Below are 24,274 nucleotides of genomic sequence, written 5' to 3' on the forward strand. Positions count from 1 at the left end.
ATTCTACGTCATACGTGCATTAAAAAAATACAGAAATTAAAGGTATCGAATCCTTTTTAATGTATCCATTATGAATTACCATAATTATTAATTAAACGGACCATTTGCATTTTCGTTTCTAATTAGTCTTTCACGTTTTTACGATGATTTTAAATTTTTAGTGGTTAGATAGTATTCCACAGTCAAGAGTATTATACTACTGGCATAGTGTCCGGACTTTCGGCATTAGTTTTGTACTCTCATAAAAGATATAATACGAGTATTATACTATACTGTAATACCAAATATCAATACACCATACGAGATTTCACATGGAATTTGATTGGTTAGAACTTAAACAAAATAATATGTACCTTTTTCCTAAAATTAAAATAATTTTAAACGTACTTTATTGTACATTTTTTTATAGTAACATTTTTGAGTTTACAATTTAAATTTCAATAATTCAATCATTGTGCTTTGAAATATATTTTCGGTACTTAAATCAAAAGTTTTTTTTTTTGTAAGCCGTTAAATCTTATTCTATTTCGTAATAGTCACATTATAATCACAACTAATGGTAAATAAAATCCAAAATCCAAACTTCGACGAAAATACCGAAAACAATGAAAACTTGGATTTCCGATAGTTTTTAAACAAGTAACTACTAACTTTGTAACTTTGAATAAATACTCGATAGTAAAAATGTTACACTTTAAAGAATTTAAAATATTAAGTGCACGTAAATAATTTGTTAATATGTACACATTGATATAAATAACATAACAAAGATATAGCTATCTAACATATAGTTTCACAAAAACGCCAGTAACATAGTTCAGGCAAAGCTTTCAGTGATTCAACTTTTTTCGTGAACTCTATCTTATTCGATCTTCATCCATTCCTTATAACTGTCCAACACTGACAACCGACCACACAGTTTATTGAAAATCGGAAGAAAAAAAAAACACCATCTCCATTATAAGTCACTGCACAAATGAAAACAACTCGATGTTATAGTAATTGTATATAAAGTAAAGTGACAGAAATATCACAGTAAAATATGATTACATCTCACTGGCACTCTAATTTTTTTTAACCCATCGACGACTTTCCATCCTAAAGTTCAATCAATAACAGTTTCACTATGTTTCAGTGCTTAAAATCTCAAATTTTTCTATTTTATCTTTGTTCTAGAAAACTTCCAGCTATAGCATCAAAAATAATGACTTTTTCAATCTATTGATCACCAGACACCAATTAAAACTAAGAACGTCCATCCACAGAATAATTTATAAACTTCTATCACAACTGTTAGTCACACAATAATTACGATAAGCGAATCGTCACCCGTTGTCCCTGTAATTTTAATTTTCTTTGCATTGTTTACAGGTTTAACTTTTATATTTTATGGCCCAATCATTACAATTAAACGTTAACTCAAAATAGTCAGAAGCATGCTACTATAATTATGATAACCAGCAAATTATTTACAACGATATTATACATACAATAATGGAATTATAAATCGACAGGATAAATAATATTTTATATAGAGATGCAGTGAAAAATGAGGTCAATACTTATCATAACTAACATTATTAAATAGGTACCTATGCGTTTGGATTAATACTCAATAATCGAAATATAAATCGAAATTTCATGTAGGCTTTGAGTGGTTAAAATAATATTGTACAATCGGTTGCATAGTATTCAAGTTGTTTAATAATTTTCGGTGAGTTTGAACCATTGACTGTTTGCGGAATTCATGATTATTCCATCGAACTTTTAGGTAAATATATTTGAATAATTAACATAATACTTTGATGATCGAACTTTAACACATACGCATTACCTACTATAATCGTAGTTAACTTAATAGTCACTATTATTACATTTTTAAGATCTAATTTTAAAATAGACACATAGACAAAATTTGTGTAGTAATATATTAATTACGTTAACATATTATACAGCGTGATTAGTGATCAAGTATTATCATATTATTAATTAGTTAAAATAATATACATTAGGTATGTTGACTTTATCAAGAGAATTGTGTGATGTAATAACAATGAATGATTTTTTTCAGCAGATATCGTGGTATGCATGTATTTAGGTAGGTAAACGAAATAAGCCAGGTACACATTGTATCGAAATAAGTGAAAAAAATTTAATTCATATATATATGAAAATTATTTACTCTAGAAATATTGTTATCTTTTAAATACCTACTTTTTTTCCCGAAAATAATCAAAAGAAATGGTTATGTTCGAGATGATTTTCAATGGCTACTCAACCGATGCATTTGTTTGGTTTATTAATATCTAGCAATCGGTTTAAAGTTAATATCAATTATCAATATCGCAACGTTAAATTAAAATCGATCCATTCAAACGCTACTTAAATAAACTCTATTCGCCGAGAGACCAGGACCATTTCGTGCATACGACTGACGGTGATGTAGCCGTTACGAGTTGTATTGGGTGAGGAACGACGAGTTTTCGTCCGTCGCGCAGTCCTGGTCTTTCCACAAACAGACTACACGTATCATACGTATATTGTTTTATACGTACAGTTCATACACGCTTAATTATTAGTAATTTATAGGTTTCTATGTTTTATACATATTTTCCACGGACAAAGGTTAAAATACAGGTTTTTCTAGGGTCGGATTTTAATACCGAAGTATCCGACAATGTTTTTGTACATTGTCTTTGATATTATAATGATTAAATTATTTATAAAAGCTAAGGAAAAAACTTTATTTAATGTTCAATTGTTCTAAGTTGATAAGATGGAACACAGGCATATATATATATATACGTGTGTGTGTGTGTGTGTGTATGTGTGTGTGCGCGCGCATTCGCCAGTTTCGTTTCGAAACGTATAAAACTAAATGAAAGTATATAATATGAAATATTATATATTTATATAATACGGCTGAAGCAGTGACTTTGTAAAATGAACAAAAAAAAGATGGTATAAGAGATTTTTCGTTTTTATTTCGTTAAATAAAAATTATTATCCTTGGGAAATGTCGAGCGACTTAGAATCGGTGCCAGAGATTCTCTTTCTACCCCCAATTAATTAAAAATGCATTAAGAGAAGATCAACGTCGGCGCCTCGGCTATATTATTATTATTTTATAGTGAAATTTCGTAATTATAATATATTTTATATATTTATAATCAGTGGTGGATTTGGGGGTGGGGCGACGTGGCGATTACCCCTCCCTAGGGAATTTTTTTACTTAAACTATAGCGCCGTATGATAAAAAGAATATGAAATTCATAAGTCATAGCTATACCTAACATTTAACTTATGAATAAATGATACAAAAAAAAGGAATTTTTTTTAATATGAAAATTGGAAATGTGTATTCGGTTACGTCTTTGTTATTACCTATCAATTTATGATACCAATTCAACCCCCCCCCCTCAAATGTTCTTCAGATCCGCTACTGTTTATAATATATATAAATAATATGTACCTACTCGCTTCACAACTACAGCGGACCAGAGCGTAGCAAGTCCAAAAACATCATGTTCCCATTCATTTGGGTAGGTAATTAAATTTGCTTAATGAATCTGAACGAAATGGTGATCGTGTGGGCGCGTGCGTGTGTGGGTGGATGCGATCGTGTATGATACTATGATGCGTATGTTCGTGAGCGGGGTGAAGTGGGCGAGGGAAAGCGAACGAGGGTGAAGTTTCTCAGCCTCCCCATCGACCATTCACCCTGTAATTCCCTACCTTACGAGTAGTCGTTCCACTCGTGTATACAATCGAAAACGTCAAATTGAAATTAAGCATGACTATTCGACAGTGGTTGCGTAGATACCTAGACGGTACTATAAATCTTCCTATATGACGCACATAACGTATTAACGTCTGTTTCTATTTATGTGAGTAATGATAATGAATATAGTGAGTATATATGGATGGACAGGAACTCGCAAGTTGTGAAACTCCGTTATAATTCGTTCAGCGTTGATTGGTTTTTGATTTGTTCTGTTGTTCGCAGTAGGTACAATAACAACGATAAAAATAACAACAACGATGATAAAAAAAAATAAATAGTGACTATATCAGAGTGCATAAATCGGTACGATTCATTAATTCTTAATATTGTTCGTAAACTGTTAGATCTCATAAACATTTTTGAAATAAATCAAAATAATTTATAAGCTTCGCGTCAAGACAAAAAATATGTTGTACAGCTGTATCACCCACGCGGTGGTAAAGTATAGATGCGCTGTACCGCGGTACCGACCCCTGCAATTCGTGATTTAAGTCTTGGGAGATAATAATATCTTAATAAAATATGTTGTCAGTATAAATGTTGTGGTTTTAAAACAGTTACCAACTGCTCTATTCCGCCCCAAGTACGTTAAGTAGTCAGTACAGTCAGCAACGACGTTTGAAATAATACAATATGCGGGCGTCTCTGAAGTCATTGTTTAGCCAGATTCTTCGTGATTTTATAATTCAATTGTTATTTCTCTGGTTTTAGTTATATCATTTCAAAGAGAATACAATTTCTTAGGGTATACGTCCAAATTTATATTCAAATAAACATGGTAAATATGCGTCTGGGGTATACGCATACACAAAATTCGTGCTTTTTTGAATAATTTAAATATTGATTACACCTAGAATAATAAACAAATTAAACATGAACGATGATGAAAAAACAGAATAAAATATTTGTATAAAAATCCAAGTCATCAATATTTTTTATTTTTTCATTTTGAACCAATTTTATATTTTATACGCTCAATAGTATAATTTATAGTATTATATACTATATAGTATAGTTAAACCGACTATTGTATACCTACTTTTTAGAGTGTTTTTGCTACTTAATATTTATATATTTATCTAAGGAACTATGTATTTCGTAAAAAAATTTGCAATTTATAAAACATTTAATAATTTCACTTTATGATTTTAATATTTTGAAGGTTTAAGCCTACATCTCTAATTTTATGGACTTAATTTTGCCTGTACTAATTATTTTAAAGGTTATACAATGAACGTTACACTATAGGGTTAGGTACGTTTAATTATATATTACTAGAGCGAGGATTTGTATGCATTTGCATATTTATTCTGGTTGATCGTATGATATGCTAAGTGAGCACAAAATTTGTTTCATGTCATAACGATTTAAAAAAATCATATTTTTGCATATTTCGTCATTTTTCTATTTTAAGAGCTTATTTTACAATTTTAATTGCATATTTCATCTTTTAGTGCATATTTTGATGTTTTTTTTGTTTTATTGGAAATTTTTTAAATTTATACTATTTTCAATTATAATATAAGAAAAAAAAAATATTTTTTATAGTTTCGATTGTTTCGATTAATATCAAAATATCAAAATATAAGTAAGTACATTTATTTTAGGAGACATTTTTAATATAAATTGATTCCTTTTTTTATATATAGATTAAAGCTACCTGAAAATAGTGAAAGTGGAAAAAATAAAGAAAAGTGTTTTAGTATTGTTCAATAATTTTTATTTATAATATATTGTATTAATTAAATGTTCCACCGAACTTGCGCACCTGAACTCCGTACAATCCCACATTTTTGGTAACTTTGTAATCGTAAATCGTAAGTAATAGTAAATTTGTTTGTATTAATAATAATTTAGATCAATCGTTATTTATTTGTATTATTCCTAATACCTAAGATCCTAATACCATTCATGCTCCCGAGCTACGGTGAAAAAGAACTAATTTATTCCCTGAATATCTTATATTTAACGGGTCATCCCCGACCACGTTACAAAATTACTAAAATACAATTCATTTTTCATAGAAATGATATATTGATATCTTTTTGAATAGACCGTATATGTTTTAATCACAGTATTACATTTAAAATAATGTTACATCGTTTAATTAATTATAATTATTTTACCATACCTGCAAGGAAATTAATGTATTGTATATATGTTTTATTTATAATACACGTGTAATTGCCATATAGAAGTATAATATGAGTATATGATGACTCGATATGTATGGTGCAACTTATAAATATTATCTCGAACATAGAATATTTGTGTATAATACGTATACAAATTCGTTTTGGACATATAATATAAAATATAATGTGGTAATAAGCCTTACCAAGTAAGGTGTATAATTATTTATTATTTGATTCAATAGATTATATTTGTGGTACTTACTTAATTGTTGTTTATAAGCAACATTATGTAAATGAAAATCACAATTTTGCATTTTTTTTTTTCATATTTTTTTTTTCAAATGGCATGACGTAACAGGTCCATTTCAATGGCCCCCCCACTTTAAAAATTTGAACTTCTGATCTAGCCAATCGTTTGTGCATCGTTTGTGCAGAAATGTGCACCAGGTCCCAACGTTTGTGCACAAAAACCCTTGGCGCTATCTCAAAAACAAAATGGGGGGGCTATTGAAACGGTAGCCCCCCCACCTTTGAAATTTGAACTTCTGACCTAGCCAATCGTTTGTGCATCGTTTGTGCAGAAATGTGCACCAGGTCCCAACGTTTGTGCACAAAAACCCTTGGCGCTATCTCAAAAACAAAATGGGGGGGCTATTGAAACGGTAGCCCCCCCACCTTTGAAATTTGAACTTCTGACCTAGCCAATCGTTTGTGCATCGTTTGTGCAGAAATGTGCACCAGGTCCCGACGTTTGTGCACAAAAACCCTCGGCGCTATCCCAAAAACAAAATGGGGGGGCAATTGAAACGGCACACCCCCCTTTTGGAAATTTTACATTGTATATGCACCAAACGTTTGTGCATCGTTTGTGCAGAAATGTGCACCAGGTCCCGACGTTTGTGCACAAAAACCCTCGGCGCTATCCCAAAAACAAAATGGGGGGGGGCCATTGAAACGGCACACCCCCCTTTTGGAAATTTGATATATTTTTTATGTTAGTAAATATTATTTAGGTAATACTGCAGGTTACAGGATTTTTATATAACCATCTCATTTCCTAGAAATAAAAGATATATAGTATTTTTTTAAATGTTGTGTTGTATGAATTATATGTTTTAAATATTAGTTTGTTTGAATGGAATATAATATTATTGAAACACTTTATTTATTTATTTGCATTTTTGCTTTTGTATTCTTTTATTAATAAAACTTTAAAAACTGTTCAAATAACCAAAAATAATAATGAACATAATATACAAAATCTTGTCATATAACATTATAACGTTATTATAAAAAAAATAAAAATAAAATAAAAATAAATAAAAATAAAAATAAAAACAAAAAAAAATAATTATACAATATAATAATTATGTTACGAACGTGATAATAAAAAAAAAAAATAAAAAAATACTCAATAGACTATACATTAATTCAAAAAATAAAATAAAGTTCTTCGTAACTCTTGTTTGTAAATATTATATGTTATATATATTATATATATATACAAAGTACATAATATACAATACGTTATTAATACTATAAGTTATCACAAAGATAAAAACATTATAAAAAATCTTTAAAATTTTAATAATTTTCATAGTTATTTTAATATATAAAAAAGAAATATAATTACCTTAGTAATAAAAACTTAATCTAAGACAAAAAAAAAATCATATTTTAAATTACTTGGTGTACAATATAATTTGGAGATTCACTTTTGTATTTTCATTTATCTGCTTTACAATGTCTTTAGTGTCGTCATACAATTGCCACGAATTAATCGGATTCCTAAATGTGTGAGCATGATAATGACCAATGCTTTTGTATGATATGGTTGATTGTTGAGTGTCTGGCGTAGTTCCCAATCCTCTCAAGTAATATTGAGACTGCGGTGTTGAAATGTATTTTGGAATATGATTGAGAAGGATACGTGTGTCAGTAAATTGGGCATCTGTTGTATTATTTAAATTAATCAAATTAAAAAATACATGTTCTCCGAGTAATACAGTTACCTCAACTATACCAGCACATATTTGGCAAGTATTTGAGATGTATAGTTGTTTTATTTCTTCATTTATCAAAATACTAAGTTGTCTTTTAGTAGGCGTCTTTTCTGTGACACAAATAGTTAAAAACGGTTTCTTATCCAACTTTTTGAATTTGCATGAACTGCACTGTTCCTCTATTTGTACACTTTCATAATTTTTTAATAAATTATTTAACATACTATCGATTGGTTGTTCGACAGACAAATACGTGATACCATTCAATATTGGTTCTCCCGGGTACAAATCGCTTAAAATTTCAACACGTTTTTTGTAAGTTTGTACTGTTACGCCATCACGAAGCAAACAAAATATTAATTGCCACAATGTACTTTGGTCTTTATTATCTATTACATATTTTGTGTATGCAGTGCTATCACAATAGGCTACTGCCAACATTTGTATAATTGTGTCAAATGAGCATGTGTTAGACAAAACATAACTGCTATTTTTACATTTTATAGACATAAATTTTGACTTACTGCCATTTTTAATCAAACCTATAATTTTAGTTTTTGCACGAGAATCTATATTTCTTAATAGAATTTCACGGTTAGGTGTCAAATAAATAGATTTTCTTTTCCTTGAACCTTTCAAAACGTTTCTCCAATTTTCCTCACTCGTTTTTTCATATTCCAAATTTGGCACTGAATGTATATTTTGTGTTACTTTTTTCGTTTTTTCTTTTTCTAATGGGTTATAATCTTCAATTGTATCATCTTCCATGTCTACATCAAATAATGTATCATAATTTTCTGGTGAACCATTATCCACAATTTGGTTAGTTTCATCGATTGTACTTTCCAAATTGTTTTCAATTAACTCATCTGAGTTTGTTTCTACGCACCAAATATCTTCTGTTACCTTTTGGAATTTATATTGATTTTCATGAATATTAGATTGGCATGAATGATTATTTAGTGCCTCGTTACAAGTTGGAGATCGATCTTTGTTTGTTGAAATGCTATAATTTGGTGATTTCTTGTTAATTATTTGTGATTTTTCATTCGTACATATTGGGTAATTTTTCGATTTCTGTGAGATCATTTTGGCATTCACTAACTTCATACTACCATTAAGTGATTCAATATGAATTTTTAAAAAATCATCGACTCTCATCGGCACAGAATTTACATGTTTTAATACCCTATTTTTTAAGTCATTAAATTGACTTTCAATTGCCGCACTCGATGGGGGATTATCTCCATATTTAAAAGACTTACACATTATTCCAGACCACAATGGTAAATAGGTACACAAATTCAGTATGTCTGGTATTACAGTTGGTAGGTAGTAGAGGTTGTCATGATTTCCCAATTGAAATTCAACTTGTTCCTCACACTTCAATGCAATTTCTTTTATAGCTTCATAAAAAGGACCTTTTTTTTTGTCAGATGTACAATTTTCGTTATGATGCTGGTTTTCATATACAGTAAACTCATACTCTGAGTCATCATCATCTGTCAAATTAACTTTTGAAGAGCTGACAGTCAAATATTGATCTACGATTCCAGTTGCAATCCTCTTACGTAAAAAGTCTAAACCTAGTGCTGCATAAGTATTTTGGCCATCGTTTAAAGTACCATCTGTTTTGCTATAAATAAGCCAAAATAAATGCTTAAATATGTTTCGAACGTCATAAAAATCTTCACATAATATAATTTGGCCAATTACTCGTACAATGAAATCTTTTATTCTTATATCTATTGAACGAAATGATGACCAATTTGTAACGAGCTTAATTACATGAGCAACATCATTGCGAACAAAGCATTGAGGTAAATCTAATTCATTTTCACATAAACAATCAAAACATCTTTCAATGTAAGATAAAATCGTATTAAACTGAGTAAAAGCTTTAATTACTGCCACCATCAAAGCTAATGACATATCCGTTACTACTTGTTTCGGCTTTGGAGCTCCATCTCGAATCCACTCTTCTAACCAATGGTGAATCGAATTATTGTCGTGCTTTTCAGATAGCATATGAGAAACTGAATATTGTGAAGCCAGTAGCTTATCATGAATAGCAATTTCATAAAGCAGTATGTGTTTTGTATTCCGATTAGAGAGTAATAAAGGTTTTTTTACTAAGCTACCGGTAGCGTCGATACAAATAGTAGGACATTTATTGTTTCTTACATATTTCCTATAAACGTTCAATTCTGTTGCACTCCAGTAATGTACGAAAAACCGGTCATATCCAATATCCTTAATAACATTTATATAAGGATTTATATTTTTCATTTTGCAGATTGCTAATACAGGATCATTATCTTCTCTGCCTTGTTTTAGTTCTCTACACTTAGCGATACGTAAGGCATTACTAGTCGGTAAATGACTTGGTTCCTTATCACCAAAATTCATTATTTTATTAGCTTCAAATCTTCTAGCTGCTGAAGCAGACATTTTACCATTTACAATTTTATCTAGAAAATATTTTTTTTGCTGTGATGACATATATTTTTTTTTCCAACCACACATTCATTATAATTCCCTCGATAAGTACAGCGGAATACAGCACGACAATTAATGGATGGTTTATTTTCTAAGACTCCATATAACTTACTCTCACATGTTGTACACTCTGCAAAGAACTCACAGTAATTAGTTCCATTTTGGTAAATTTTAGCTCGTTTATAAGACACGGAACAAGGGAATTTAGTTTGGTCCCAAAAATGACTATGCATTATATCTGCCCAAATGCCTGGTTTTAGTATACTATAAGTTCTTGATAAAAAATTCTTACGTTTGTACAATACATCACTTGTTTGCAAATTATTCCATTCTTCGGCACTAAGAGTAATGTTAAATTTCATTTCTTTTTCTGTTATCTTATCCTGAATATCGTCACTATCAGAATCTTCATGAAAATCAGAATTGATGTCATTACAAAAGTCTTCAGCTTTTGGACTTGATTCTATACCCAATAAGCCTAAAACCTAACGAACGTCGGGACCTGGTGCACATTTCTGCACAAACGATGCACAAACGTTTGGTGCATATACAATGTAAAATTTCCAAAAGGGGGGTGTGCCGTTTCAATTGCCCCCCCATTTTGTTTTTGGGATAGCGCCGAGGGTTTTTGTGCACAAACGTCGGGACCTGGTGCACATTTCTGCACAAACGATGCACAAACGATTGGCTAGGTCAGAAGTTCAAATTTCAAAGGTGGGGGGGCTACCGTTTCAATAGCCCCCCCATTTTGTTTTTGAGATAGCGCCAAGGGTTTTTGTGCACAAACGTTGGGACCTGGTGCACATTTCTGCACAAACGATGCACAAACGATTGGCTAGATCAGAAGTTCAAATTTTTAAAGTGGGGGGGCCATTGAAATGGACCTTGACGTAATAACAAATTAAATGAGAAACTCAATTAAAATGTTAAATATAATAATATTAAGTTTCAATTAACGATTAAAAATGATTTGTCCTCAGATTTTCATGTTGAACGTTAATGTTTTATATTTTTAGTTTTTTGGAATCCCGAGAGCAGATTTTTGACGTATCCTTCTAATATTATATTAAGTCAGAGCTACACCGGTTTTGTCATATACATATATACACTTACGAATAATTGTGAAACCATCTCACGAAAATATTTTAGTGATCGACTCAGCTTGGAAGCATAATATGTAATAGTTTTGTAGTAATAATATTAAAAAATCTTATAATAGCATCCATGGCATGCATATAATATTTGGTGTATGAGCATGGTGGGTTATGTGGTATGGGACCTTGTGAATAGCGATTCAGATATCGGAGAAAAATATTTTATTTCTATTCCGGTCAGTTTAGGATGGAATTTGTAAGTATAATATTTTTTACTCAAAATAAGTATGTGGGCGTCATGTTGTACGTGGCATAATAATATGGAGCCACGAGTATGATTTTTGTTCGGGAAAATAAAAAATTTACGGCGCTTGTCTCGCGGGAGACGATCACCGCAGACAGGGCGTTACAATTCCGATGGGCAATGGACTGTAATTTGTGTTAACGAAAAGGGATTATAATATTGTATACACAAAGAGATAATCAAAAATTGTACATATAATGATGACCTATCTCTCGTCGGAAAAGACGTATATATTATACTTATATTGTGTCTTTTAAATTTCAAGGAAGAATTTTGTTCAACTAGTAATATATATTATTATTATTTATTTATTTAAATATGCTTTCAACACAGTAATGAATGACCTCACCGTCGTCACCATATAAACCCATGACAAGTCGAAGTGCAAAAAAAAGGGCTTACGAATTTCAGATGTACCTCTTCCGGAAGAGACGTCCACATATTCATGCCAATGATATCAGTAGTAATTATATAATACGTTATAATTAAGCATAGGTTGACCCACTATGGCCTTTCATAGGCAAATAAATGCTTAAAATTGAATAGCTAGGTAACAAGTAAAAAATGATATGGTAAAACTAATGAAAATAATAAAAACTTAAATAAAATTACTAACAATACATAACTATTTAGTAATATAAAAAAGTACTCATTAGTTTTAAAATTAAATACCTATATTAATTTTGGTATCATTAGTTAATCTCATGGATCTAATAAAAGGAGCATTACTGCATTAGTTATAGTTCTGACATTCTATGGCATCGTATATAAAAAGTTCAAATATATTAATATAATATTATACTTAGTTAGCAGTTGAGGGACAAGAAAATGTATAAAATTAATCAATTCTGAAAATTCTATTTGATTCTAGACAAATCTAGACAAAAATATTTTTTAAATCAGATATATTTCTCCGAATAACAAGATTGCTCATGTTTAGTGTATTTAATGACGGCTTATCTAGATATTGTAACATACTTATAATATAGTATACAATAATATGTAATATATAATAATAATAATAATTGTATTCGATACGAAAGCGTTTAAAATAGAGATCCGCCGCAGTATTCAAAACGCTTCATCTAGGTATTAGGTACTTGGATAATACAAATAATATACTAATAATATTTCTATCGCGTGTAATGTGCACCGATAATTTTGTTAGAACAGTCGTCGGCACACGACATATTATTACGTACGTATAACATTCAATCGTTCTCGTTTACTTCACTCTGCCACTATTATACTGCAATATTACGTACACGTATAGGTATACGTTTGCCGAACGGTTGAAACGGACAATATTCCTTTTGAACGCGTGTGTTATTGTTTGATTACTGAGCGGATTTTATCAAAGTCTCGAAATTGCACGTGTAAGAAGTGTATATATTTCAATACATATTTTATAATGATGACATACCTACGTCGTATAAACCACGTCTGTGACGGTTTCTTATACGGTTTTTGCGTGTGTGGATTAACAATCGACTCGCGAAGAGCTTTTATTATCGCGACGAAAACGCATAATATTTTATCGAACATTTTTACAAAACCGATACACTTATAATATGTCATTATACCCTAAAATATGAAAATACTTTTTAAGATAAATATATTCGTTTTTACAGAAAACGGCATGTAACAATCGAGTAAACTGTTATGCCCGAAATATGGCCACAGATAAGAGGTATTTTGTCCACTTGAATCCTCAAATGTTAAAATTGTTGTCTAAGTAATATTTGTGAACGTGAAAAATATTTATAAATATATATCTATATCTATTTGTTGCGAGAATTAAACATTTTAATAACTTCCTGTTTAAAACACGTTTTGAAACGTATTGATAATATTTATCAATCACCATCACAATTTTATTAATTTAATTAAAAATAAATATATTATTAAATAGTAATGACGTGCAACAGTGCCTTGAGCAGTTTTGTCACTATAGGTGATCGAAACGTGACGAATACTTATCCCATCTACCGCTGGAGTCACTTTATTTTATCCTAAATCCGAGTTTTTTTTTCGAAATTAACGAAAAATATTAATAATATATTTTTGATCGTAAATTAATTTATTCACGATTTTTATTTTCTCCCACTCGCGGGTTCTGTGATTTAAAATAAAATTTCATATGAAAACTTTTAGAATAGCAGCAGCCAGCAATAATCATGAGAACAATAATAACTTAGTATTTTATCGTAACTCCTGCAGAGGAGAAATTAGGAAAACTATTACATATATATTTTATATATTATCGATACGATTATCACGATAATATTTCTGTCATAGTGACGTACCATACAATTTATAATAATTTACAACAATAAATAATGTATATTAAACTCTATTGTTGGCACATTGATTCCGCAATTATTATCTTATCGAGTGGTTAAATTTCGATTGTTATTATAATATATACAATATGACGTAATGATACTAAACGTTTTCTTTTGAACAATTTTACACCCTCCCTCAGTCCCACCCAATATCTACCCATCATGTATATATTATTATCTGTTGCCATACTGTACTTGTACACGCTATGAGGTACTTACTAAACATAATTTTAAATTTGCGTTTAGACGTGACCGAAATATAGAATAATTGTACTACCCCGCCATGAAAATGTGCCGAGAATTTTTTTCAGGGAGGGTTTCTCATTCCACAAAATCGTACTATGCGTATTGTAAAGCATAGAAACTACAAACGGCACGCTCCAATATACTTCTGGCAAGAAATTCTAGATTTGTCAGATTCAACACGGCGAGAACGCTCTCATTATTTTATTTTATTTTTTTATTTCATAAATCATTGTGTATAATACAATATGTTATTATGGATACGTTTAATAGTATAATTTAAAATATTATAATTGTCATAAAAAATAATTACAATATTGTGACGAAATACGTCTTGATACGATTGCAGTCAATATGTTTACTGTTAAATATATAATTCTATTAAGCTGAAATTTAAATAAATACAGCTATAATACCAACAAGGCAACAATATGAAAATTTCGATTCGCTTTAAAAGATATGTGCCTACAGACATTGATTTATTTTTCTTTATTTAAAAATATATAGAAAAGAATGTAAATTTTGTAGTAATAATTAATAATAATTAATGTTGTTTATGTATGCGAAAGAAAATTTAGAGGATAAAATTATTTTACTAGCACAGTGTGGTGTGTTGCAGTTATAATTTTATAAAAGTTTATGAAATTATGTATAATTACTGACCAAGACGTAATAAACTATAAACAACATGTTCGTTATTGGTACTTGTGGAAATTTTAATTTTTAAATATAAAAATGAAATGAAGCTGCAGTTGAAGATAGTGTATTGTATACATAATATAATAAAATCAACCAATAAGAGCGCAGACGGCTCCACTTTCTAACGTTATAGAATCCAGCTATCTTTTATTCCTAACGATAAGAAGTTTATTATATTGTATCACCAAGTTTGGTCGACCGAGTCGGAGAAACTTTAAATTAATAATAATAATAAAAAGGATCTAGACGATACGACTCTTCTTGTATAACTTATATAAGATAAATATAATTATATAATATATATAACTGTATGAGGAAAACTGCACTCATGAATTTTACCCTCAAGATAAATCAATCCCTTATTCTAGTCACCGTCGTCGGTGTGGTTAGAAATTTTAGATGGACAAAGCGCGTTTATAAAAGTCGAAAAAAATCATATACTGAAAAAACATTAACCGTTTGTACTTAACCAATACTTATTCGAATACATATTATATTTGTATGCAGAAAAATGCTCGTGTCTTGTCTTTGATATAATATTGCATTATACTATTGATAATCTAGAATAAACCTTAGAAAAGCGTCGTCGTTTAGCGAAACAGTATGTAACATTTCACCGATAATTAATAATCCATTTACACACGCTTTTACGCTAACGACCGTTGTTTTTCAGACGATTCGTTTAAATGGCAACGCGTTTGTTCGTTATATAATTACCACATACTTGGTATTGAACTCAAACCATTCAGTCGATTGACCTTTAATCGAATCGAGACGAAGACGGTCGTTTCATATATAACTCGATACGTTGTATCTGTAGAAGCAGTATTGATAGGACACTAAAAATAAAATTTCATTTTCGGAGTTGATGAAACAAAACTGAGAAACAAATTCACGGTATTTTACAAGTATAGGTAGATAGTGGCGTAGTTCGCCGGATTTTGGACATTTAACCCGAAAAATTCTACAGATTATTAGAAGGCTAAATATAAATATAGGCAGTCCTCGCGTATTGTCTTAATTTTATTATTACGAATAATAATTTTTGATGATTTAATGAATTCATTGTGTGTTTAAAGTTTAAATTGTTTTTATTTTATGGTCACAAATTATAGGTAAACTAGAGTTTGTTGTAATAATAGTATGTAAAACTGTAAAAGTTAGTTGGTTTGTGCAGTAAGTGTGGGACTAAATGGACTACTGATCCTAAAAATTAAAAGCATTTAATTTTTAGTAAAAGTTGGTACCATATACTTAATTAATATAAATTACAAATGGTATAACTGTATAAGTTATGCTCCTCTGTTCCTTAAATCTACGAGTTTACTTATACATATTACATATTATAATATATTATTTTTACACATAATTTTTTTTTTTGTAGTATCGACGACATTTCCGGAATTGCTTGAGCATTATTTCGACAAATGTACATTACTTTGACATGTTCACTGATATCTGGCAATAATTTTGATTACATAAGTACCTATATATTTTCATATATTAATTATAATTGTTTTTTTTTTTTTCAATTAATACTTATTTTTCTACTGATCATCTATTGTGAAAAGGATGAGTAATCTATTATACTTATTAGTATAACTTCAAAATTAAAATTCGATATCAATTAAATGGTGTCTATTAATTATGTTTTATGTTATTTAATTGGTAGTACCTACCTACTGATACGAAATATAAATATAATTTGTTTTTCCACGGCTGATATAATTATTATAATGAACGTTTCATTAGTGTGATTTGGAGATATTATCCATCGTCGGAGAAAAAAATAAGTAATATAAAATTATTTGTATTTTTTGGCCTCGTGGGAAAAAAACTGTCGCAAATTTTTCCGCCTACTCTTAACGCGTTATATTGTATGATATATACACTTTTGGTAAGTTCGTGTGTGGTATTATATGTCTGCTCGGTACCTACACATACCTATCGTAAAAAATGAAAACATACATAGGTTTGTGTGCGTCATATATTATTCGATATCGTATACGCATAAAATATAATGTATTATGCCGATATCACACAGATATGTACAATATATGTATAAAAAACGTTTAACGTGTCAAAATATGTTTTGTCGCATAGAGATAAATTGTATGCGCGCACTCTGCAGTGTCATATATAGCACAAACAGCCCCTGTATAATACGTACACGCGTACATATAATATAATATAATATTTTATTATTATATTATTATATAATATCATTCGTAGAGATACGGTTATTTTTTCTTTATGATTAATGATATAAATTATTTTTCGGGTTAGACGCTAGACGCTTCGTGGTTTTGACGAAATCGATAATGACAATATAATAACAATAATGATAACGATGATTTTGATATTAATAATAATAATAAAAGGAGCATTTATTTTCAGATAAATATCGTGTCTTCGCACGTACTTGTATAAATAAGTGTATAAATCATATTATTATGTATAAATTATTAATCTGAAATCTGAATATACCACCAGCCGCCGTGGCGCCATGAAAATGGGTAGATATACTGCAAGTGTCCGTGAATTATTGCTCTGATGATACATGTCTACGGGATGCGCGAGTGGCGACATAATATAGTTAATATGAAAATGTAATTTATGATTATTACAAAGTGTCTAAAAAATGAGCAGTAAGTCGTTGTTGTAGTTTTTTTTTTTTACTAACTGCTGCAACAATGATTATTAATTAAAATCAGTTTTCAAACATATTTGATAATAACGTGATTAATCATAAAATGATAATACGTCTTATTATAATATAATTCACAGTCAATACCCGTGACGTGTATGATTTACATATATTTAACCATTTTGAACTTAGGATCAGTGGTTGAAATATTATTTCGAGCAAATTCTCACATAATATATTTTATAATTTACCAAAAATAATATTTATTTCGACATTTGCGGTTGTCGCATTGACGATGATTAATAACAATCGGGGTCGTAAATGTTTTGTAATCGCATGTTTCTGAATGTCGTTTCGCGTAAAAAATAGAAATTTTTTCGTTTTACAACGATATATTACTATAAAGGATAATAATATTCTTTTGATATTTGTTCATACATTCCATAATATTTTAAGCAATATATTTAATCATATTTCTGAATGTCTCTCAGTTTTTTATTTTTTATGAAAGTTATTATTAAATCGGTTTCACAATGTGCAGATGATATGAAACATATGACTAGATATACGACCCAGAGATGATTATGATGTCATAAATTCCTGTAAACCTGTCCATTTCAGACGCCACTTTACGAAAATGTTATTAGCTCGCATTTTTGTTATTGTGATGGGAATTGAATAATAAATAATATTGTCATTACCTTGAACACTTCCCAGGTGGCGCTGAACGGCAACACGGCCACGCCGACCATGAGGTCGGACACGGCCAGTGAAACGATGAACGTGTTGGTGGGCGACCGGAGCTTGGAGCTGTTGAACACGGCGGCCACGACAAGCGTGTTGCCGACGGTCACGATGAGCGCGATGAAGGACAGGCCGGCCAGGGTACCCAACACCTGCGCGTCTCTCCACACCAGCGAGTCGCGCAGCGTCTGACACTCGGTCCGGTTCATCGGGCCCGGCCACCGGCGGCGGGTGTCTGGCGGTCGTCGGTAAACGCGGACGGACGGTGCACCGTTCGCGTGCGTTCGGGACGACCGGTGTACTCGGCGCGCGGGCAGTGGTGGTCGCCGCGACGCGGTCAGCGGGCCAGCGCGACGTACCGTCGGTCGCGTTGCAGTCGTGGACGAGCGGCCGTCGTGACGGCCGCCGCCCCCGCCCCCTCCGCCTCGATGTGGTCGGTGTTGTTTTGGTTGTTGTTGTTGCTGCTGCTGCTGCTGCTGCTGCTGCTATGGTCGCCCAACGCCAATCGCTCACGACGACTATAAACAGCGACCGATTCGGTTGAGTGGCCGCACACTACCACGTGTCCGCGACCACCGACGGAACCGCCGCCGCGGTCGCAGCCGACCACGTTGTAGTTCCCGTCATCGTTTTGGCGTGGTCGCAGTTTCAGTCTCTGACGTCGTCGCCGTCATCGATGCGACGACATTCATCGCCACCGACTTAACTTCATATCGCAGAAGCTACTCGATAAAATATTGACGCGCGAGATAGTCGTTATTATTACGTACTCTGTCGTCCGACCGTGTCAACAATGACGACCTCTCCGCATGGTGACGTCAATGGCTTAGTTCGGATCTCATCTGAAACACATATTATAAAATCTTGTTATATTGCAGAAAATAATTTAAAAAATAATATAAAATATTGCAATGTATAATAATGTCAGAATAAGTGCGTGTAACGCGAATCGGTTATAATATGAATCCATTCAAAAATGGTGATCGTATGCGTAAATTTGTGGGAGAGGCTTGGAGGAATTTATAGCACTAAATATTGACTAGACTTTAAACGCTAGTATATAATTATTAATTGCAATTTATCGGATTAATATTAATAATATGAATACAGGTTGAGACTTTTTTCTTTATAAATGTCTAGTAAATTGAGTCGTATGCAGTAATTACTACGGATATTCTTTGTTTTTTTTTAAACATTTTACAACACTTGTGTTGAACAGGAAGTCATCTGATGTTTAAACTCTAAAGCGTATATATGCCATTGATTAAGAAATATGTGCCAGGTAAGTTCTTAGAAAAAGTTATATTTCAATCTTCTCAGTAATTTTACTGAGCGTGAAAAAGTCTACGAATAAGTTTCAAAAGATACGAAAACATTTAACGAACGCAGTTTTAATAGAAATACACTCAGATTTGTTTTTAAAATGCGATGATACATCATTGTTTTCGAATTTAATATCAAAGCTCCAATGTATCACACCCGACTCAACCAGGCTTATTCCGTTTGTAGTTTTATTGAATGTAATATTGTTAATTACATTTGTTTATTTTATGCGTATTTTTTTTCACAATAATTTATTTTATATCAATCTTTTTTTTAGATTCTGAGCGGAGCGATGAATGTATTAATTTTACCATGATGTGTGTTTCTTTCTTTTTCTTTTTTTCATGTGTTTGTCATCACGTTTTGGGGCAGTAAAAGTGCTTTTATACTTTTCTATTAAATCGAGAAAAACAAACTAAAAATTAAGGGAAAAACGGGAAATTTTACGCACACTCATTTTTCGAAAAAATTGATTTTGGTTTTTGATGTAACTTTAAAACAAATGACCATAAATACATGAAATTTTCACCTAATGTTTATATAAGTATATTCTATCCACCATGCAATTTTCAAAAAATTTCGAGTTAAGTTGAACTATTCATAGGCATTTCAAATTTTTGATCATTATTAGTTTTTTTTTAAATAATATCGATATTAAATTTTTTTGTTAGGCAGAAAAGCTTAAAAATTTAATACAAGGCTCTTAACATATTGTTATAATAGCAGTTGAAAAATAAAATAAATTCATAGTCACAATTTTTTTTTATAAGCATTCAAAGTTTGAATTTTGACAAAATACGTAAAAATCACGAAAATTCACAAATTATTTTAAGCTAGAAATTCATAAAAAAATTTGTTTTTAAATCTAAGATTCAAAAGTTTAATACAAGATTCCTTACAAGTTTTTCAATCTTTATCACGAATAAAAATTCCACCGGAAATTCAAATTAAATTTTTATGAGCATTTGAAATTTAAATTTTTACAACATTGGATTTTCTCTTTTAGCGATTTCCTTATTTTGGTGTAACTCTAAAACAAATGACCGCAGATACTTGAAATTTTCACTGAATGTTTATATAGGCATTTTATATATTTGATAAAATTTTCAAAATATTTAGATTTGTTTATAGCTGTTGCTGGCATTTTAATTTTTCAACTTTTTAGTTTTTTTTCTTTAAATATCGATAAAAATTTATTTGTTCAGTAGAAAAGCTAGAAAATTTAATAAAAGGCTTCTAACACATTGTAACAATAGCAGTTGAAAAATAAAATAAATTCATGTTCACAATTTTTTTTTACAAGGATACAAAGTTTGAATTTTGACAACATACGGAAAAATCACGAAAATTCATAAATTATTTTATGCTAGAAATTCATAAAAAAAAATTTCCTTTTATATCTAAGATTTGAAAATTTAATACATGGCTCCTATCATATTTTTACAATAGCAATTGAAAAATAAAAGAAATGCATAGTCACAATTTTTTTTTACACGCATTCAAAGTTTTAATTTTTACGACATATGTAAAAATCACGAAAATTCGCAAATTATTTCAAACTTGTAATTCATAAAAAATTTTCTTTTTAAATCTAAGATTTGAAAATTTTTAATAATCTATTATATATCCTAGACAGATAAACCGTTTTTGCTCAGAACCGTTTTTCGTATACAATGATATAATACCATTGGATTCAAATTTAATTCCATCCATTACAGTAACCCACTTGTAGGCAGAGCGACATCCACGACTTACCCGCTTTTTTTTTTTAATTTAAACGGTATCCGTATTCGGTTTTAAAATGTTTAAAACTAATATAATATAACAATACCGAAATTTAACTATTTTTTTATATTATCTTTCTCGTGACCCATGCCAATAAAACGCTGGTTTTAAGCAGCTAATTTAGGTCGTGACCTACAAAGGCTGTGGTTCGGAGAAATTTTATCACAACGATTGGATCATTGTTATTCAAACATGATAAATCGTTTGTGCGTCGGTCATGGTCCCTTTAAATTTAAATGTAGGTATAATTAAATATATTATATTTCACCAAACTCTGTTTTTTAATTGTTTAATTACGTTAAATTTTTTGTTTTGTTTTTTACCCTCTTAATCGACATTCCATAATAATTATAATATTATAAGGTCAAAGGCAGCTTTGGACATGACATGTATTCGGGATGATTTTACACTGCGTGATTTTTGCAAACGACGTATAGCGTAATAATTTAGTTTTTTTTAAGCACGTGTGTATAGGAGCTCTACAACTATATTCTACACTATATGACGTACTTAAAATGATTATTTGGGTAATATAAACGCAAAAACACATTTAACGAACCCAGGAACGCTCCTCCCCTATCTTGTTCCAACCAGCTATACCTACACGGCAATTGCGATTCCCAGGCCAAGATGATAAGTGGTATCAGAAAGTATCGTCGTATTTACGAATACAACTCAAACATAACATAATGACACGGTCTCGGATTGCGGTGTTTACTATCATACGTCCACTGCTGGCCGTAATCTTTATTTCTCTGCAACCATATACCAGTCACGGCAACCACGATACCCCGCGACCCGCCTGCACATTCAGTCGGTTGTTGGTCATATAGTGACCAGATTACCAGGTAACGATGTATCCCATTACCTCTGGGGGCATGTACCGTTTCCGCCAAAATTTGAAATGACCGATTCCGCCATCGCCCGTTTCCGCCAATTTAAAAAAAGGTTCGATTCCCGTTTCCGCCAATTTACCTGCTATGGTAAAATTATTATAATATATTCCATATTTTTGGTAAAAATATGTTTTAATTAATTTGAGTTGACTGAAACTACGTTCATATGATACAGTACAAGGCAAAGTTAGATACAAACGAACGATCTCCGATAAAATTATTATAATATAATATAACTATGACAAAATATTGTGTATATTAATTATGAATAAGTGATTTTTACTTTATTATTATATTTATTAAAACTATGACAAAATGTTGTGTATATTAATTATGAATAAGTAAATAGCAGGTAAATTGGCGGAAACGGGAATCGAACCTTTTTTTAAATTGGCGGAAACGGGCGATGGCGGAATCGGTCATTTCAAATTTTGGCGGAAACGGGTAATTCCCACCTCTGGATATGATCAAAACTCGAATAGTAAATACATTATATACATACATTTGATTCTCACCTGTCTGTTTAATGAGTGTGTTTCACCATATTTAAAAAAAATATACTTAACCGTAAAGCCGTAAGTAAAACTTAATATTTCTTTCATGTAATATTGTTCCTTCGTTCTCTGTCACCGTCTCTCCCCTCACTACTACTGAGTGCACCGTGCATGCAGGACGGTCCGGTCGGTCCGTGTCAATAATATACCAGCTGATTGCATTGTATATTATTTTACCGAGGAAAAACATCGATTGCTTTGATATATTATTATTATAATAACTGAGTGTGGTCTCAGAACGGCTTATTATAATATTTAATATACAACAGAATATAATAATTTTATAGTCATCGTTGTTACCATATACGCATAATGACGAAACTTTCTGTGGATAGAATAACAGAAAATATAGTGGTAGAATAAACATAATATTACATACAAGATGTATCAGAAAGCATGCTGTACCTACCCCCTTTTCCACTCCATTAATGAATTTAAAAAAATTAATATTTCTACTTTTTAAATCAGAATTATTGTACTTATGGTTAATATGTTAAGATAATTTATACAATTGATGAAGTTGTCGTGTACTACTTTTGTGGTGAATCTACTTACTTTTTTATTATTGATATATTTTTTTGTAAATTGTTAAGCACATGATTTTTTTAAATAATATTTTTATGTATGAATATCAAAATTCGAATGAGTAGTTTCTAAACTATCATGATGTGTAAATAGATACGATTAGGATTACATTCCTTAAAAGTTGTTTCACAGAAATCAAAAATATCTAGTTTAATTTTATTCGGAAAATTTTTATATTATTTTTGAAATATATTCAAAATCCTCGTGTATTCCAAACCCAATATCATAGTACCCTTCGTTAGAGGTTATAAGTAAATCGAAAATCACTCGTTTGAATTCCGATTTCGATAAATTTTTGAAATTTTTCAAAAAGTCATCTGCTTATCACTTCGTTGAAAAAAAGGGTAACTCTCATTAGGAAAAAAAAGAATTAGGTGCCATCTCACAAGATACTCCTTTTAAACCTTATAGAAAAATCTGAGTATTTGAGAATACCTAGCTAGGTCTTTGAGCATGTTAAACTCTAAAACAGGAGAGTTTAAATAAATTTAAATCGGTGATAAATCGCCTCTCTTTATACTGCTTATAATAATGGTTTAATAGTTGTTATTTGCCATTTCGCTGAGGATAATTGCAGACGAAACGCGTATGGTACACGTATACGATTCCAAAGAAACGTTTAAACTTTTCAAAT

General features: G+C 30.8%; 1 protein-coding gene and 1 long non-coding RNA gene across 2 annotated transcripts in view; both read right to left on the reverse strand.

Annotated features, from left to right (window-relative positions):
* Window positions 1-18,830, reverse strand: part of Oamb (Octopamine receptor in mushroom bodies) — a 47,986-nt gene extending 29,156 nt beyond the window's left edge. The window contains exon 1 of the mRNA XM_015516939.2: window positions 18,455-18,830. Within this exon, the coding sequence (XP_015372425.2) occupies window positions 18,455-18,706 (252 nt within the window). The 5' untranslated portion in view covers window positions 18,707-18,830. The remainder of the gene's footprint in view (window positions 1-18,454) is intronic.
* Window positions 18,831-18,905: 75 nt separating this feature from the next.
* Window positions 18,906-24,274, reverse strand: part of LOC149055386 (uncharacterized) — a 92,834-nt gene continuing 87,465 nt past the window's right edge. The window contains exon 3 of the long non-coding RNA XR_016191985.1: window positions 18,906-19,339. This is a non-coding gene — a long non-coding RNA (uncharacterized LOC149055386). The remainder of the gene's footprint in view (window positions 19,340-24,274) is intronic.

This window comes from Diuraphis noxia, unplaced genomic scaffold, assembly GCF_037042655.1.
Source record: "Diuraphis noxia isolate RWA-SAM2 unplaced genomic scaffold, SU_Dnox_SAM2 contig0005, whole genome shotgun sequence".
NCBI classification, from domain to species: domain Eukaryota; kingdom Metazoa; phylum Arthropoda; class Insecta; order Hemiptera; family Aphididae; genus Diuraphis; species Diuraphis noxia.